The following is a 19,074-nucleotide window of genomic DNA, read 5'->3' as shown; positions in this document are numbered from 1 at the left end:
CCAGCAAAGGAAAAAGACCCCCAAACCATAACATTTCCACCCCCAAAGTTACGACTCATCCGAGTTTCTTTCTCTTTTCGAAGATCGTGCCAGTAATATTGATAGCCATCAGGACCATCTAGATTGAACTTTTTTTCATCACTAAAGAGAACTTGATGCCACTCTTTTGCCAAGACATGTGTTCTTTCGCAATTGTAACTTTTTTATGACGAGCAGTAAATTTTGGTTTTGGTTTACGCTTTTTCCAAACTGTACTTGGATCTTCATGTAAGATTTGTCTCACACGTTGAACAGATACAGGTAATTGTAAATCAGCACGATTTTGAGATGCAGTCATGTCCTGAGCAGCAGCACGACGTACAACAACTCGTTTAGTACGATTATCAATTTACGTTTGCCACCACTTCCCTTATAAGCTCCATAATTAACGCCAATCTTGAAGTAATTGTTAACCACTTTTGGAGATCTTTTAATTTTCTTCGCAATTTCCCGATTAGATAAGCCTGTATCTTTGTATGCTTTGATTAATGCTAATTCTTCATTCGTTAAACGCTTACCACGTCCCATTTCAAATTAAGGTATCAAAAACCAAATGTTAAACTTTATGAGCACTGATTTCACAGTATTTGTTTAACTTACAAATAATAATAAAAAACTCACAAATGCGTATCACCAGATCAAAATATACAAGTAAACTGAAAATAATTATTGATGAGGCAAATTTTAATTGTTACCGCAAATATCAAGTATTATACATTTTATGGTTTTATCAAATGTACCGCAATTTAATTATGCTATATTATAATCTAAAAAGTTGTTGTTTGTAACAGTAATTATATGTGTGTGGATACTAAAGTTGTACCACACAAACTTGTTTACAGAATATTGGATCAGCACATGGTGAGGCTAATTCTATTTTCTCCACTGTATGTTTAAAAAAATTTTCATGAAGTTCCACAAATAGCCCTAAAATTTAGTAATTAATCTTGGAAGCAAAACGTTCCGCTTTATTTGTGTATGACTAACTTTGTTTACAAGCATTCGATAGAATACCCCTTTACCCTATTGAGAGTTATCTAAGTGTCTGTTAGTGGAAACTTCCCCGTTTTCTATCATTTTGCGTACCATCATTAAGAATGACAAATGACAAATGCTGATCAAAAGTCAATTTCATTTTAAAAGTTAAATATGCAAGTAGAACAGTGCCATAAGTGAAATAAATTACTTAGATTTAAAAAGCAAAGTTACGTTTTAAATAAACGGTTTCTTAAGGCGTGTTAAAATCTCGACGATATATTATTATCCGAACATAAACAACGTTTTCTAAGTGTATTTAAAGTGTATTTAAAACGTTTACAAAGTTTAAGGGAGACCGGGGCTAATTGACTACAGAAGTAAGTTGACAGATGCGTTTAAATTTGGAACTTTCCCCAGAAATTTCCAAAAATTCACATGGAACTTCCTACTTAAATAATTCATCTTTCAATGAAGTATTAGGGCTTTAAACACATGCGCATAGGCGTTATAGCGATTTTTGTGTTTTTTTTTTTGTAGTTTTGTTACTAAATTACTACTTTTTCAATTTTCAAAAGCAATAGCATAAACTACATGTAAACTCGAATAGATATAAGTGTTGTATGGTTCACTCTAAACAGTCACACTTTGTGTTTCTCAATATTTCGCGTTTTTGGGGATTAATAGGCCATTTTGTGAGCAAAATGGTTTTGGCGTGAGTTGGCACAATGATCGCGGGGCTAGTTAGCAACAAGTGACAACTTACAACTTTTTAAACTAAAGTTATATAACACTGCAGATCTAAAGACATAAATTTTATAAACTTTATTTTGTGAAATTATAAAAAGGAAAGTAGGCTGACCTGTAAATTCCAAAAATGTTGCAAAAAGTGCCGTTGATGCTATTTTTATAGAAGGAAAGTTTAATCGATTGACATAAGGGCAATAAAATTTAAAGACAAAAAATTAATGTTGGATAAAAATTATCAAGAGTTTTCGTAGAAAAAGATACACTTGAAACAGATGCTAAACGTTGCTAAACTTGTCTCTTTTTAAATGGTGAGCCAACTTACCCTGAGGGTGTAGGCAACTTACCCCGGCCCGGCGTAAGTTGGCACGTAATCTTTTCATCTTTGGAAGCCCCTTTTGGGCCATTATTAATTTTTTTTATAATGATTGATACTTGAACATGCTTGCCAAATTCATACTCGTTTGTACTGCAGTTTGATATCTTCAAAAAAGTTCACCAAGAAATGCACAGAACTCAAAAACTAAGACCGTAGCCAACTTGCCTCGGTAATTAAAAGGTATCTTTAAGCAATATATCAAGTTATTTTATAATCAAAAAATGAGTTACCGCAAATAATCGGTTGATATATTTCAAAGCTATTTCATCTGTGATTAAAACCATCAAAAATGGGAGTTGAGTTAAAACCAAGGAATGGTCGCACGCTCTGCGCAACTTACTTAATGACTTGTTCAAACATGGTAAAACATTCAGGTTGAAACAAAAAGCGGCTGGAATGGCATTAAGAACCATCAGCGAGTTATTTAAAAAACACAAAAGGTTTGAATACGTGAAAAGTTACACAAAATCAGGAGCAAAGCGCAAAACGACACATCGAACGACAAATAGTAAAGATGATGCAGCAAGACCAGTTTTTATCACCATCAAAAGCGTCAAACTTTCTTGAAAAGGAACTTGAAATTCCAGTGACCCCGTTTGCTATTCAAAATCGATTGAAAAAGATTGGATTTATAGCAAGAGTTCCTCGCAAGAAAGCATTCCTTTAAAAAACCCATCGAGAGCGAGGATTCGCGTTTGCTACAGTTACGGAAAAAAGTATCCGGACAAACTATTTTTAGGTATAATTCTATATTAAATGAAGGAAACCTCATACTGTGATATATATTTTTGTAGCTCTCTACAAGCTCTATCTAAATGTACCATCAAACATTTACTACGCTAAGTAGATGTCTCTTTTGGTAAGAAAAACTAAAATGACTGTGGAAAAAAGTATCCGGACAGTTACTTTCTGCTAATTTTTGGTCAAGATTTTCAATAAAGTTAATGGCATAATATCTTATAAGTATCCTAGTAGCTTAGGATAATATAAGTAAAAATGATAAAAACCATAATTTCTATTTCTATAACATTTAGAACCTATTGACAACCGTTACCATGGTGTAAAGTAAAGAATTGAAAGAAGTTGCTAGGAAAGAGGTTGAAGTGCTCTCAAAAGAAGGCAAAACTGTTCGAGATATAGCTCAACAGCTTTGTATGCCCAAATCAACTGTTCAAGATACTCTGGGGAGAATTAAAAAACATGGAGTACTCAAAAGTTTGCCAAGATCTGGACAAAAACGAAAAACAACTCCGAAGATTGATCGAAAAATCCTCACTTTGGTTGAGAATTCCGTGAAACCAAGTGTAACAGATATTGCGAATCAACTCAGAGAACTCGAGTTAGTCAATATAAGTCCTCGAACTGTTAGAAATAGGCTGCATGAGTATGATTTACATGGTAGAGCACTTACCAAAAAACCGCTACTTACCAAACGACATATTGCAAAGAGGTTTGCGTTTGCAAAGAAGTATCAAAAATGGACCGTAGATGATTGGAAGAAGGTATTATGGTCAGACGAAACAAAAATATGCCTTAATGGTTCAGATGGTAGACGTTGGACATGGAGAAGACCAGGTGAGTTAATGCAACAAAAGCATGTTAAACAGACAATAAAGCATGACAAGTATGTCATGGCCTGGAGATGCTTTAGTTGGAATGGTGTTGGGCGTATGCATGTTATAGAGGATACATTGACTTCCCCTAAGTATGTTAGAATGCTTTCAAATCATATGCTACCATCTGCTCGAGAGTTATTCGATGGAGAATTCTTATACCAGCAAGATGGTGACTCAAAACATACGGCAAAAAAAACCAAAGCCTGGCTCCAAAGCAAAAATATCGAGGTATTAGATTGGCCAGCACAAAGTCCAGACTTGAATCCTATAGAAAACCTATGGAAAGTAGTCAAGGAAGAAATTTGTAAGCTCATACTGACGAAAAATGACGATATTGAGGAAGCAGAAAATGCAGGAATTCTATAGATATAACGAGGTGTAAGAGTCTGGTTGAGTCAATGCCTAAGAGAATTGACGAAGTATTAACTAATAAAGGAGGATGGACTAAATATTAAAGAAATGAATTACAAAAAAATATATATATATTTTTGCCGGATACTTTTTTCCACAGTCATTTTAGTTTTTCTTACCAAAAGAGACATCTACTTAGTGTAGTAAATGTTTGATGGTACATTTAGATAGAGCTCGTAGAGAGCTACAAATATATATATAACAGTATGAGGTCTCCTTCATTTAATATAGAATTATACCTAAAAGTAGTTTGTCCGGATACTTTTTTCCGTAACTGTAAGTGGTATGTAAACATACCGCTTTCATTATGAAAGAAAGTTTGTCGACTGACAAAACAAATTTTAATTACATGTCAAACAAATTTTAATTACATGTCAAACAAATTTTAATTACATGTCAAACAAATTTTAATTACATGTCAAACAAATTTTAATTACATGTCAAACAAATTTTAATTACATGTCAAACAAATTTTAATTACATGTCAAACAAATTTTAATTACATGTCAAACAAATTTTAATTACATGTCAAACAAATTTTAATTACATATTAAAACAAATTTCAATTACATGTCAAACAAATTTTAATTACATGTCAAACAAATTTTAATTACATATTAAAACAAATTTCAATTACATGTCAAACAAATTTCAATTACATGTCAAACAAATTTTAATTACATGTCAAACAAATTTTAATTACATGTCAAACAAATTTTAATTACATATTAAAACAAATTTTAATTACATGTCAAACAAATTTTAATTACATGTCAAACAAATTTTAATTACATGTCAAACAAATTTTAATTACATGTCAAACAAATTTTAATTACATGTCAAACAAATTTTAATTACATGTCAAACAAATTTTAATTACATATTAAAACAAATTTCAATTACATGTCAAACAAATTTTAATTACATGTCAAACAAATTTTAATTACATATTAAAACAAATTTCAATTACATGTCAAACAAATTTCAATTACATGTCAAACAAATTTTAATTACATGTCAAACAAATTTTAATTACATGTCAAACAAATTTTAATTACATATTAAAACAAATTTCAATTACATGTCAAACAAATTTCAATTACATGTCAAACAAATTTTAATTACATGTCAAACAAATTTGAATTACATATTAAAACAAATTTCAATTACATGTCAAACAAATTTGAATTACATATTCAAACAAATTTCAATTACATGTCAAACAAATTTTAATTACATGTCAAACAAATTTTAATTACATGTCAAACAAATTTTAATTACATGTCAAACAAATTTTAATTACATGTCAAACAAATTTTAATTACATGTCAAACGAATTTTAATTACATGTCAAACAAATTTTAATTACATGTCAAACAAATTTTAATTACATGTCAAACAAATTTTAATTACATGTCAAACAAATTTTAATTACATGTCAAACGAATTTTAATTTCATATCAAACAAGTTTTAATTACATATCAAACAAGTTTTAATTACAAGTCCGATGGAGCTCAAAATCTATGGAGAATGGAAGGCAAAGCATTTAAACTCATTCATCGTTGCATTTAAGGGACAGTGAAATTCGGTGGAGGCAGTTTTGTGGTGTGGGGATCGAAGACTTGAAGTTAAACAGAAGAACTTTGTTGTGTATCTATGGACTCTAAGGTTTATGTCGATATTCTCAATAAAATGTTTCCGGCCTAAACTAGAAAACTGCAAATGAGAAAATGTTTTATCTTCCAGCAAAAAACAGACCCCAAGCAGATGTCAAATATATGAAAGAGTTTTTCATTCAGAAAAAAATTGAGATACTTGAATGGCTGGCTAAAAGTCCAGATCTCAATCCAATTAAACACCTGTTGGCTACTATGGAGTAAAAAGCCGGCGCACGATGAATTAAAAAGAAAGAAGAGCTAAAGATCTTGCTTCAAGAAGCTTAGACTCAAAAAGATTCAGATATGATATAGAAGTTAGTTGAACCAATGTAAAATTGAATCGCAGAGGTCATTAGAGCTAACATTGGTCCAACTCAATAATAAAAAACTTATAAAAATTATTTAATAGGAGTAACTTTAGATTTCAAAATCATTATTCGGATACTTTATATTGAAATTTTGTAAAGTTGGAATGTTTTTTTAAATTTTGGCCGAATAAATTTAAGATAATTTCATTTTTGTTTTCTGAAATCTTGATCAAATTTTGTTTTCAGAATAATCATAAAAATTTTCTTTAAAAGCTTAATAATTTTCTGAAGCAACTCGCCTGAGAATGTTTTTCATAAACTTTTTTGTTCGGATGCTCATCTCTCTTTCTTTTATATGTGTATAAATTAATGCATACATAATTTCTCAAATATCTCAATTATGGCGTTCACAAAAATTCTCTTGCAGGGAAACTTGACTCCAGTGATGAAGCCATCAATGTTTTTAACCTTTATTGTACTATTTATAAAAGGTAAGAAAACTCTTTCAAGAAAGAATGTTTTAAAGAGCTTTTTTAGTGTTTTTGCTATTGCATATTTTTTCTAATTTTTTAACCAAGTTTGTAATTTACAAAGTATAAAAAATGCCTGAGTTGATTTACAGAAAGCACATTTTCAGCGGTTTCTGCGTTAGTTTTTATTTAAAGTACCGTTACTAATTTTACTGCCTTCAGACTTTTCTTTTTACATATCTAAGTTATTGTGGATTATCAGGATGTTAAAAGTTGGTAACATTAATTTTTTAGCGAAGAATCTAAACAAAGAAGTGAATTTTTTTCTCATGCTAGATAAAGTATGCAGAAATGCTTTTTAAAAAGTTGAATAATTCTTTTGAATAACTTTTAAATAATCAAATGAGTCACCGACGTAATTTAAAATCAGTTTTATACATTTATCAACAGTTGCTGTTTGTTTGGGTCGTGTCAATTAACTCTTCATTAAAAAGTGGTTCTAATAACTCTGTTCCTGTATTAGTATTTAAGTTATTCTTGTTTTTCACAATCTGCGTTTAAAGTTCGGATACGGGATCAATGCAGCACGTGTCACTCATCAACAATGCAACACACGTCAACTCATTAAATTTTATCACTGCGCCAAATATTGCTTTAAAATGCAATCGATAAACCCGCAATATGGCGTTATCAGACTCTATGAAGACTTCAGTAACTGCTTTGAATTTGATTGCTCTGGTAAGCAACACAATTTAAAGTTTATTGGTTGTCTAGAAGCAAAGATTAACCTACATTAGGGTCAGTTGCGGAGTTGAAATGCCATGATATACCACTAGACGCGAAAAAGTCCTGAGAAAATTAGACAGAAACTTTATAAGTGCTCTCAGGTACATTCTAAACACACGAAAGGCCTTCTTAGTCAACAATCATTGATTTAAAGGCAAGATCATCTAATAAGTCTACTTAAATATTGAGGGAAAGCATCAGAGTGAGTTATTTAAAAAGAGGGAAAACATCAGGGTTAGTTCCTTTTAATAAGATTTTTGGAATGTTTTCTCAGTAACTGTAGCCAAAACATACTTTGTAGTAGAGTAAATGTTTCAGCAATATCTAAATCACGTGGCAAGAGAATGGGATGTTTTATATCAGACGTGTTTTTGGCGTTTACTTGTTGTTAATACTGACGTTCAATACAGCAATGACTTATTTATGAATAAGAGAGTATAATAAAAAGAAGCAATAACCGTAAGTATTAAGACTAGTATCACTAAATCAAAGCAGTGAGATATCCAGAGTTTTTGGTGGAGAGAACTATGTAACTTTCTTTGGAGACGGAGTGCAGCAGGAATTAATATCAGCGGTAAAATAGTTAAAGCGCATGAGCCTAGAGAACTGCGTGAAAGTCACTTTATGAGCAACCTTGCCAAAGTTAGACAGTATTTTTTTTGAAAGAATTCGATAATGCGAGGATATTTCAAGTTCATTAATATTTATTTTGTTAGAACCAAAAAAAAAATGCAGAAAACGCATCACAAAAGTTTTTAAATAGGTAAAAGCATTTTGTCTCGTTGAAAATAATCTTTAAATAACAATTAAAATAAGAAGCGCTAGTGACCAGTTGCTTTTTTAGTAAAAGAATATTGTTGATAAAAAACAAATATCGCTAATACATCGTACTTTTAAAGAACTTTTAGTTGTAAACATCTGTATCGTAAAAAAGGTATAGCATGAATGCAAGTTGTGATCGTAAAAAAGGTACACACTTGTCCAAAATTGGAAATAACTACTCCGAAGCTTCCCGAAAAAACCCTTTGGAGCGGAGTATCTACATATGTTCCTGATTAGAAAAATGAAAAAAATGAAATCCTTCATGACCGTCCGAGCGAGAAATTTCAGTTTAAAAAATAAGATTTTTGCCAAAAAAAATTTTAATTTTTTTTTTCAAAATTTGATGAAAAAATCAGTTCTTAAGTATTAGTGGCACATCCCTAATAAAATATTGAACCAAATTTCGGGAAAAGGCATTTTAATGACATATTCATGTTTTCATTCGTGGAATGCACAACTCAAAAATGCCAAACTCAGCAAAAAATCATGAAGACTGTCGGAAGTCAGTTTGTCTCCTCTGTATGAAAAAATGTTCTAGGGAGCTAACAAGTTTTCTTAAAGACCAAGTCAAGAGTCTGATTTCTCAGGATGTTGACTTTTGTGACACACGAGTCCCACTTGGAATGTGTGATTCTTGCAGACTGCTTCTGAGGAGAAAGAAAAATGGTGAGAATGTCTCTGTCCCTCCCATTTTTGATTTCTCATCTGTCATCCCTAGGCCTGAGACAAGAGGACAGCAGTGTGATTGCATCATTTGCAAAATTGGACACCTGAAAGCATTGCAAAAGCACCCATTTGAAATGCCACAACAGCCTTTACCATCCCAAGACCAAAGAAGATGTTCTGATTGCCTCTCCTTAATTGGAAGAGGAGTACCTCATCAATGCAATCAGTTCACATTCAGGCATAACATAAAGATGTTGGCATCAAAAGATTCCAAAGTCAGTGAACAGATTGCTTCAGCAGTCATTTCATCTAAAGAGGCTTCTCCTCATGGAACCCTAAGAATAGCACAAAGTGGTGGTGGGCGACCTTTGCCAATTACTCCAGGTAACAGTAACTTGCAAATCTTTTATCTGATAGTAATTAAAACTTTGTCATTGTCTTTGTCTTTTACAAAAGAAAAAACCTTTAACAAATAAAATTTGCAGTTCAAATCTAAACTTTACTTTCCATAAAGAAAACTTGGCTGTTTATGTGAAAAATTTGCTCCTACTCATAGCAATGTTTTAAATACAGGTGCAGCAAGCGCAAAAAGACTCTTTGGTGATGAAGTAGTTCTAAAAGCCCAAGACCTTGCAAACATTCAGACAAACACAGGGCTGTCTAATGCAAGCGTCAAAAAATTGGCCTCAACATTGAACCATGTTGCACAAGCCAGAGTTGTTGAACCTCAATTCCGGGCAAAATTCCATCAAATAGGTACACAACTATCTGAACATTTCACTCACACAAACATAACTGTGACACATGAAAAGTCTCAGACAAAGAAACAAATTGTGGTTCACTGCAAGAATCTCTCTGAACTTCTCAATGATGTCTTGCTCAAAAGACAAGTGTATAAAGAGCACATAGTCAAGCTTGGAATTGACGGTGGTGGTGGTTTCCTCAAGGTTAGCCTTGGGATTCAAGAAGATGAATTGATTTCTCAAGTTCAAGCTCCACCAGACAAGAAGACACTTACATCTTTTGCAGCAAAAGACAGTGGTGTGAAATCTCAACTTCTTGTTGCTGTAGCAGGGATGTACCAGAAAACTATGAGAATTTGAGAACAATACTATCTCTCATCTTCTCTGAGCGAGTTAACTTTCTTCTTTCAAGTGACCTTAAGGTGGCAAACCTTGTGTGTGGGCTTCAGTCACATGCCAGCTCACACCCTTGCACATGGTGTGACATTGACCACAATAGGTTATCACAGAATGGTAACTTTCGAACCTTTGGATCCATCAGAAGATCTTATGCCTCATTTAAAGCAGCTGGTTTAGACATGAAAAAGGCTAAACAATTTCAGAATGTGGTGCATGAGCCCCTCTTGGATTTTTCTGACAATGCACTTGTTCTTGACATCATACCACCAATGGAGCTACATCTCCTTCTCGGTGTAGTGAACCATCTGTTCAAGGCACTAAAGGACTCCTGGCCTGAGGCTGAAGAATGGCCTAAAGCTCTTCATATCAAAGAACAGCCTTTTCACGGAGGGCAGTTTGCTGGGAATGAATGCCGCAAACTCCTCAAAAATGTTGACCTTCTTCAAAGACAAGCAGAGAATTGTTCAGCTTTTCATGTTTTTCCATTCATCGACACTTTGAGAAAGTTTGATGCAGTTGTGAATGCCTGCTTTGGAAATCATCTGGATTCAAACTACTCAAAGAAAATTGACCAATTTCAACGGGCTTTCCTCTCCTTGCCAAAAGTAAGTGTGAGTCCAAAAGTCCACACTGTCTTCTTTCATGTCAAGGATTTCATTGATCGTCACAAAAAGTCTCTTGGACCATTCAGCGAACAGACAACAGAAGCCCTTCATCACAGTTTCCGAACCCACTGGGAGAGATACAAAAGGCCTCTGGGTCATCCAGACTATCCAGAAAAGTTGCTGAGTTGCATAGTAGATTTCAACAGCAAGCGTCTTTAATGCAAAGTTATCAAGAAAACATCGTCTCTTTGTTTCAGTTTATTTATGTTTTAGTTTTTCAAAAAAGCTTGACTAACTAACATTAAAGCTGCCCCTAACTCAATTTTTTAAAGAGTACATTGTTTTCTCACATTGTTTTCTCACATTATTTCTTTGTTATGTGTTCATAGAATAAAAAGAATAAAAGCAATCTACAGTGGACAATTGTTAAATCATTTTAAAAAAAATCAAAATTAAACTTGCTAAACAATCATTTTACTTTTGATTTTGAAGTTTTTTAAACATTTTAGTGACTTACCCATGCATCAGGGATCTGTTATGTAGTGTAGATCAATGTTTAGTGAATAAAAAATGTGTTTTCTTTTGATTGCAAAAAAATATTTTTTGTCGCAATTTCTTACATTTTAAAACTAAAATTTCTCGCTCGGACGGTCATGAAGGATTTCATTTTTTTCATTTTTCTAATCAGGAACATATGTAGATACTTCGCTCCAAAGGGTTTTTTCGGGAAGCTTCGGAGTAATTATTTCCCATTTTGGACAAGTGTGGGTATAACATGAATGCAAGTTTTACAATTACAGGTATTTACTCTGAGTGGAGTGAATGGAGTTCCTGCTCAGAAACATGTCAATCTGATCCCACAAAATATCCTCTTCAGGTCCGAAATATGGATTGCCAGACAAGTGGGTGTAGTGGTCCCACATTTCAGACCAGATCTTGCAATATTCAAGTTGGATGTCCCGGTAGGTGTTTGAAAGATACCTATATATTAAATTAAAGTTTTTGTATATTAAATTTGTTAAGTAATATTGTTTTTACATTAATCTGTTAAGTTTTAATATTTGTTTTATAGTTGAGTTACACATAATGCTGATCCTAATATCTTTTTAGCTCAAATCATTTCAACCTTTTATCTACTCTGTTATATCATGATATCGCTTGTAAGTCTGAGAAAATATAAGTTCTTTATGATATTTTTAAGTTAAAAAAAATTATTAAATTTGATTACATTAGGTTCCTGGGGATTGTGGACATCTTGGGGGGCATGTTCGGCAAGTTGCCAACTTACATCAACTCAACCACAAGCACTCAGATACCGAGTTTGCGCAGGAGGTACTTATGATAAAAAATGCGACGGTCAAAAAGAAACTGAAAGTCGGCCATGCAATATACTGCGCTGTGAAGGTGCTCAACACTAGTCCTTAATCTTACTTTGGAGTGTTTAATCTCTGTAACTATTTACTGATAAATTGCTTTTGCTCCGGTTTACATTTATTGATAAAGTTTGTTCAAAGCAAAGTTTTAACAGTTAAATGTGCAAACATTGAATAGAAAGATTTTTAATTAGCTAGGCAATTCATTGTAAAAATTCGACAATAAACGATTTCTTTAACCCATTCGCGTGTACATTCGTTAAGCTTACATCATTAATAGGGAATTTCAACGATTGAACTCTCATTCATTTCCCACTCAATACGGACATTAGTGGTGTTAAAAAGATTAGGGAAATAACCTTTTTCTTCAAAGAGCTTTTATGTGTTCTCTGTCCTTCCCTGTTTATAGTTTTTTAACGTTGTTAAGTCAACTTTGTTTATCACCTATTACCTCTAATAAAACTCTCACCAGTTACATTACCATCACTAAAAACAAAACCAACATAAAGTATTGTTACCCATATCGCTAAAAGTATTCATTAAAAGTCAAACATTTTTGCTTAGAATACCAAGAAACAGGTTCAGAAAAACAAATTATGTTGTATGAGTAATTATTTGATATTATGGGTGAATTGATATCTACTTTTGTGTGTGAAATTTTGAGTGTTTGAATATTCGTTTCTAGGACAAATATCGAACTGGGGCTCATGGAGCGTCTGTCCAGAACTGTGTTCCGTTGCATCAACTACCTCGCGTAATCGCACGCGAACGTGTACTGGCTATTCAACGTGGGATCCGACCTTTTTGGGATGTACTGGAATAACAAAATCAGAGGAAGAGCCGTGTTACGGCAAACTACCTTGCAAAGGTAAGATATCTTTTACACAATGGATATATTTCCTTTATCATATTTTTAGTTTTTTCAATTACGTAATTTACTTTTTATAGGACTAACCTAAGGTAACTGTTTTAATTTTATATCTTTTTTTATTACTTCGAAAATAATCATCAACTAATCTCCGTAAGCATTACATCCTCTTTTTGTTCATTACCATATTTGTCATTATTGAGATGACAGTTTTTACAAAGTACCCATTTCTCGATTCTCAACGAATTAAGCATTGCACTTTTTTGAGTTTGATGATACGATGCCACTTATTTTATGACAGTAAAGAGATTATTCAAAATGCTGTCTTTCCTTTCATTTATATTTGAGTAAAGGCGACATGTTGTAAGATATTAACTAACAAATCTCCAACGCTTATTCACTACAATTTAATGTTCGTATAAAGCTTATTCTGTCTAAAAGCTTGTTTTTTGTAAATCCAAATTGCTCTTGCTTTGAATGTATTGATTACACAGTCATCAAGGTTGAAATTTCATATTTTCTTTTTCAATTTGAAAACTAATATTAGTTAAAGAGTTGCCATCTTATGACATTAGTTTTTGTCTCAATATCATTTCATTATATGGGTTGCTCTGAACCCAGTTTTGCAAGATTTAAACAAATCAGCATATAGCTTTCTATGCAATGCAGGTAACACCGCACAATATATTTTTTGCTTCTTGAACACTGTTAGGTGTTTCTTAAAGATTTTTGGGTGCTGACCAAAAATATCACATCAAACTTTACGTATCACGTACCGTTTAAGAGAAATCTTCAATTTTATTTATGTTTTTGCTTAAATTTATATCCAAACATCTCACTCCAGTTAGTGACTCATCAGCAACAGTTTGTGCAGCTTGTGTCTGTGTGCATCATTTTAGTAAAGTACAGTGTCTGTATCAATATAACAGTAAGTTAATTTAATGCTATAGCCGTTTTGCTGTCTGGCGATGTCTTGTCAATGTTGTAATAGCCGCGATGTATTCTGCTATATCTGTGACAAATATACACTTGCGTCTCAGAGACGTTCTATAACTGCTCTTATGAAGAAAGCTTATCATTTGTATTTTGGCTGCAAATTTGGTGATGAAGACAAGGAATGGGCGCCTCACATTTGCTGCACAACATGCGGTGTCAATCTAAGAGCCTGGCTCAGAGGCACTCGTAAGAGTATGCCGTTTGCTGTTCCGATGATCTGGCGAGAACAAAAAGACCATGTGACGGACTATTACTTTTGCTTGACTAATATATCTGGTTTCTCTTCCAAAAACAAGAAGGCAATTGAATATCCTAATTTGCCTTCAGCAATGAGACCTGTGCCACATGACGACAGTCTCCCAATTCCGAAACCACTAGAGGATTTGACCTTAAATGAACCAGATGAAGAAACTCAAGTGCAGGTTACTGACAGCGACATTGACCCAGATTTTGAACCTTGCTTATCAGGTAATACACATATAATAACACAGTCAGAAGTGAACGATTTGGTTAAAGATTTGGGTCTGTCAAAAACAAAAGCCGAGTTGCTGGGTTCCAGGCTGCAGGGATAGTGTCTGCTGTCACCAGGTACGAAAATTTCTATGTTCAGAACCGGCACAATGGTATCACCAAGTTTTTGCTCAAGTCGACAGTGTCTGTTTCTGTTGTAACATTGAAGGATTGTTCTCAGCCTTTGGTTGTGATCACAATCCAGAAGAGTGGCGTCTCTTTATTGGTTCGTCAATGGTAAGCCTGAAAGCTGTTCTGCTACACAATGGCAACGTTTATCCGTCAGTACCTGTTGGCTACGCGGTACACATGAAAGAAACATATGAGGATATCGAGCTGTTGCTCAAGCACATCAAGTATAGCAGTTACAACTGAAATATCTGTTAAGATCTGAAAGTCGTTGCTCTGTTACTGGGATTGCAGCTTGGCAATACCAAGTACTGTTGTATCATATGTAAATGGGACAGCCGTGCAAAAGAGTCACATTATTGCCTACAGAGCTGGCCGCTACGCAAAAAGTTAGTTCCAGGAGAGAAAATTGTTGCAGACGAACCACTTGTCGAGCCAGCAAAGATAGTTTTGCCTCATCTACACATAAAACTTGGACTCATGAAGAATTTTGTGAAAGCACTGAACAAGGAAGGTGAAGGCTTTCGCTATTTAAGACAGATGTTTCCAAGAATAGGTGATGTGAAGATCAAAGAAGGCATTTTAGTTGGTCCCCAGATCAGACATGTTATGAGTGACAAGCGGTTTGAAGAGCTGTTAGTTGACCAGGAAAAAAATGCCTGGAAAGCCTTTAAAGACGTTGTTGACAATTTCCTGGGCAATTACAGAGCGCCAAACGACGTTGAAGTCGCAGACAAACTTATCCGCGCATACCAGAAAATGAAGTGCAACATGTCACTCAAGGTTCATTTTCTTCACTCGCACTTGGAGTTCTTTCCCGTGAATCTCGGTGCTGTCAGTGACGAACACGGTAAGTGGTTTCACCAGCACTTTGCTACAATGGAGAAACGATACCAGGGCAACTGGAATCCGTCAATGCTTGCTGACTACTGTTGGACACTGCAACGTGATGCACCAGAAGTTAAATACAAAAGAAAATCAGGAGCAAAATATTTTTAGTTTTGTTAACTAATGGCTCATGCGGAACATAAACGTGGATAAATAGGTAAACATATAAATGTCTATTTCTTAGAGTTCCTACGTGATGCAGTAAAACAAAAACTATATTTGTGCATACCCTATAGGTACCTGACACAATCACCTAAAACTTTTCAGGAAGCAAGACTATTTTAAAAATTTGTTGTGCAGTGTAATTATTGGTCACTCTGTGCGTCTCTTGAAAGCGCAAATTGAGTACTTAAATGAAGAGCAAGATTTACATAAATGTACTGAACATATTGATTTGAATCAATCTTAAAGTGTTCACATTAGTTTTGGGTTGAAACACTCACTTTTCACATTAAGAGCAATGACAAGTATAGCTACATTTTTGTAATTCAATATGTGATGTGTGACTGATTGGAATATACCTTTACGGGAATACAAATGAAGAAAGTATGAAACCCATTTTTACATAGTAACGAGACATAGTACTGAAAAAAGATTATCTCTGGCATGAAACAAAGTTTGTTTTTCAACATTGTCTTCCTCAACTTCAATACACTTTGCTAAACCCATGGGGGAAGCATGGAGTTTTGTTTTGAGCTTAAAGCTCTGCAGTCTGTTTGGTTTGAGAATGACAAGAGTAATTGGTTAGAGTTAAGCTATTCTTCCTCAGCGGGTCATAACTTCAATAGTTCTCAAGATAACGTTCTTCTATATGCGTAATGGTTAATACTCTCTCATTCATTATATCAACAAATTAAAAATAGTATCTTCTAACTTCTGTATTTTTTGTTTATTCGATTGTTTTTATTAATTTCTCCGTTTCTGCTCTTTTACCTTTCCTTTAAACGAATCTCTCGTTCCTCTTTTTATCATTAGTGGCACAGCCTTCGCTGGTTTTTCTTTAGCCAGCTTTCTTGTCATTTTCTTCGTCTTTTATGTTTCTGTCAAACTTTTTGTTTAATTTTGAAATCTTTATAGTTTTCTTAAATTCTTAAATAATTTTTTTTCACTGCCACTAACGTCTACTTATCATTTACTTATATGACTATATAAAGTCATAGTGCATACATCTTTGTGTGACGCCTTTTTCTTATTTCCATCTTTACATTAGCTTCTGGCTAAACTTCAATCGTCTTCAATTCATTTTTTCTACTGTTGCTTTTGTTCAGGTGTGCGGTGAACACAAGTTTCAGTAACGATGCTGGAAATCCTTTTTGTTTTTGTTAAAACGATGCTGGAAATCCTTTTTGTTTTTGTTAAAACGATCCTGTGTGGGTGGGGGCTTTGTTTGAGTCCTCCTTTAAAATCCCTTAAAACTCTTTTCTCTTAAAACCCTATTTCGAAGTCTCTTAAAACTTTTTTCACATAAAATCCTCTTTAAGATCTTCAAAACTACTTTCTCATCAGATTTTCTCATAAGGGGATTCTCTCAAAATCTCTTAAAACCTCTTTTCTCTTAAAGTCTTCTTTTACTCCCTCTCTTTTCTTTCTTTCCTTCTCGTCCTCAACTCCTCTTTTTCGAGCTTTTTATAGTTTTTGGTTGTTTACCGCTGCGTTGCTTATTCATCAATTATTTATCTGTAAGGTTGAATAAATCTCCATCTAAGGTAAGTATGGGTATTAAGGCCCACCTTTGTCGAATGCGCGGTAAAGAAATGCTGATTTTTTTTTGCTGCCAGTGATAAAACCAGATAACTCTAATATTTTAATGTCGAAAAAAAATTTCACAACTTATTTTTTCCCTAACTTTGGATTAGTGGGCCTTATTACCCGCCGGGCCTTAATACCCATACTTACCTTATACGTTTTTTTATTAGTTGTTGTTTTTAACTTTTCTTCCTTTTTCTTTATCCTTTATTCATATGAAAAATTCAATAAGTCTCCGTGTGTCCACCTGGTGTTGTGGATGTCTCGCTCTTTCCTTCGTTCGAATGTTGTATGTTTGAGTCGGGTAAAACTTGAAGATAATGTTTACAATTTCCTCATCTTCCCTCATCAGAATAGGAAAAAGCTTGAGAAACAACCATTAGAATACATTTTTGAACTGCTTATAACAAGTAAGCACCCATCTTTTACGAAGCCTATATTTTGATAGTAAGTAAGTTAGAGTGACACAACAAAAAGTGAATTAGCACATCAAAATGTAAATTTAGATGTGTTCTTATGAAAGTTTTAACAAAAAGAGGTGTCAGCCATTTCAACGCCAGACTTGTGTCATTAAGAAGACAGTCGTTATAGAAATATCTCGTAATATCGTATCATCAATTGGAATGCATGAACATAATATTGAATTATTCTCGACAGCCATCTCCATGAACTTCAGACTCATTTCGTGTAGTTAATGCTGAAAAAAATTAACTCCACCGAAATATTAAGGTAATGCAGGAGAGCTATCAAGAGCAACGGGACATGCATATTCTTTTTGACAACTGTTGGGTGGAAACTGATTCCATTAATATGTTTTTTAATAAAGACAGGGTTCTTTACTCTTTTTCTTTGGTTTTCGTATTATGTATACTTCTGTATTTCAAATGTATCATTCTGCGAATATTGAAAGAATTTTATCTGGTGCACGTAAGGCGAGGGAATAAACTTGGCATTTATTGTTTTTCGATACTATGCTTTCCGAGTCAAATGCTCACAAACTCTACAGATACCGTTAAGCTTTTCTCTGCTGAATACTTCAAACGTATTTTCTTTAGATAGATTGACCAAGGTAACTTTGTACTTGATATTTCTAATTTATGAACTAGTTGAACAGGTGTTTCTTCTAAAGCAATACCAGAAGTTTCACAAGAAAAAAGGATCACAGCTTTTTGTAACAGTTTTCTTAAATGGTGAAAAATTTTCAACAATTTTGTTTTCAACTTTTATTTATACCTGCGTAATCAATTTTAACGACACAATTTTAAAAGGTAAAGGCTTTTTTTCATCTCTCAAATTAAGGAGTCCGTCATAAACAGGTTTCTAAGTTTAAATTCTTGTAGATGATAGGGTTCTAAAAAGAATAAAAATGACGGACTTTCATTTTAAAAATTTTAGTTATTTCAAAAAAAATCTATCCCTTTGAAGACATTAATAGAAACCAGCCCCTGCGTTAGCTGTTTCGTTTCATAAGTGATTTTATATATCAAAGATGTGCAACCATCGTAGTTGAATCAACTTGTTTCCCTTTTAATTCATGGTATGTAGTGATGTTTGATTTCAGATACCTACTTCTAAAGCAGCGTCTAAAACGTTGTTCTATAGCATTAATCATTTTATCACCTGTCTTAATCTTTAATGATATTTTCAGAAGTATTAGCTGATATGCATCATTATGTATAATTGAGCCTTTGATATGGAAGTCAAAAAGGCATCTCTATTATGGTGTTGTTTTTTTTTTTCCTTTCTTTTCGAAAGTTTTGTTTACCATTCTATCGTTACCTCTCAAATAACAGCGAAGATAAACCTGATCAACTAGCAACTCTTATTGTTGGTCATTTAAGTTGCTGTTCTAGAAAGAAAGCTTGTAGATGCAAGGCGCCGATGTGAGTTTATATAGGTATAGTCCAATTGGTTATTCACTAATCTTTCTAACTTATTT

At 33.5% G+C, this 19,074-nt stretch overlaps 2 protein-coding genes across 3 annotated transcripts in view; both read left to right on the top strand.

Annotated features, from left to right (window-relative positions):
- The window catches only part of LOC149894379 (properdin-like), a 45,729-nt gene that overhangs the window by 3,078 nt on the left and 23,577 nt on the right, over positions 1–19,074 (top strand). Inside the window, exons 2-5 of one of the 2 annotated variants that reach the window (XM_090095898.1) lie at positions 6,562–6,625; positions 11,426–11,587; positions 11,859–12,029; positions 12,684–12,866. In XM_090095898.1, coding sequence (XP_089952024.1) covers positions 6,580–6,625; positions 11,426–11,587; positions 11,859–12,029; positions 12,684–12,866 — 562 coding nt within the window. In that variant the 5' untranslated portion in view covers positions 6,562–6,579. The remainder of the gene's footprint in view (positions 1–6,561; positions 6,626–11,425; positions 11,588–11,858; positions 12,030–12,683; positions 12,867–19,074) is intronic. The other variant, XM_090095907.1, reaches the window with a different exon arrangement.
- LOC149894381 (uncharacterized) lies at positions 8,363–9,981 on the top strand. Its single transcript, XM_090069706.1, has 2 exons — positions 8,363–9,262; positions 9,452–9,981. The coding sequence occupies exons 1-2, from the start codon at positions 8,662–8,664 to the stop codon at positions 9,979–9,981; spliced, it is 1,131 nt and encodes a 376-aa protein (XP_089925832.1). The 5' UTR covers positions 8,363–8,661.

This window comes from Hydra viridissima, unplaced genomic scaffold (assembly GCF_058129835.1).
Source record: "Hydra viridissima isolate aposymbiotic clone 2 unplaced genomic scaffold, HvirCarnegie_v1 scaffold_1, whole genome shotgun sequence".
Classification (NCBI taxonomy): Eukaryota; Metazoa; Cnidaria; class Hydrozoa; order Anthoathecata; family Hydridae; genus Hydra; species Hydra viridissima.
The sequence above is the reverse complement of the archived record's forward strand: the minus strand, read 5'-3'. Positions and strand labels throughout refer to the sequence as shown.

Coding starts and splice junctions, on each gene's coding strand:
- LOC149894381 (XM_090069706.1), top strand. CDS start 8,662: ATGCACAACTCAAAAATGCCAAACTCAGCAAAAAATCATGAAGACTGT. Junction 9,263..9,451: donor ACCTTTGCCAATTACTCCAG/GTAACAGTAACT, acceptor TTTTAAATACAG/GTGCAGCAAGCGCAAAAAGA.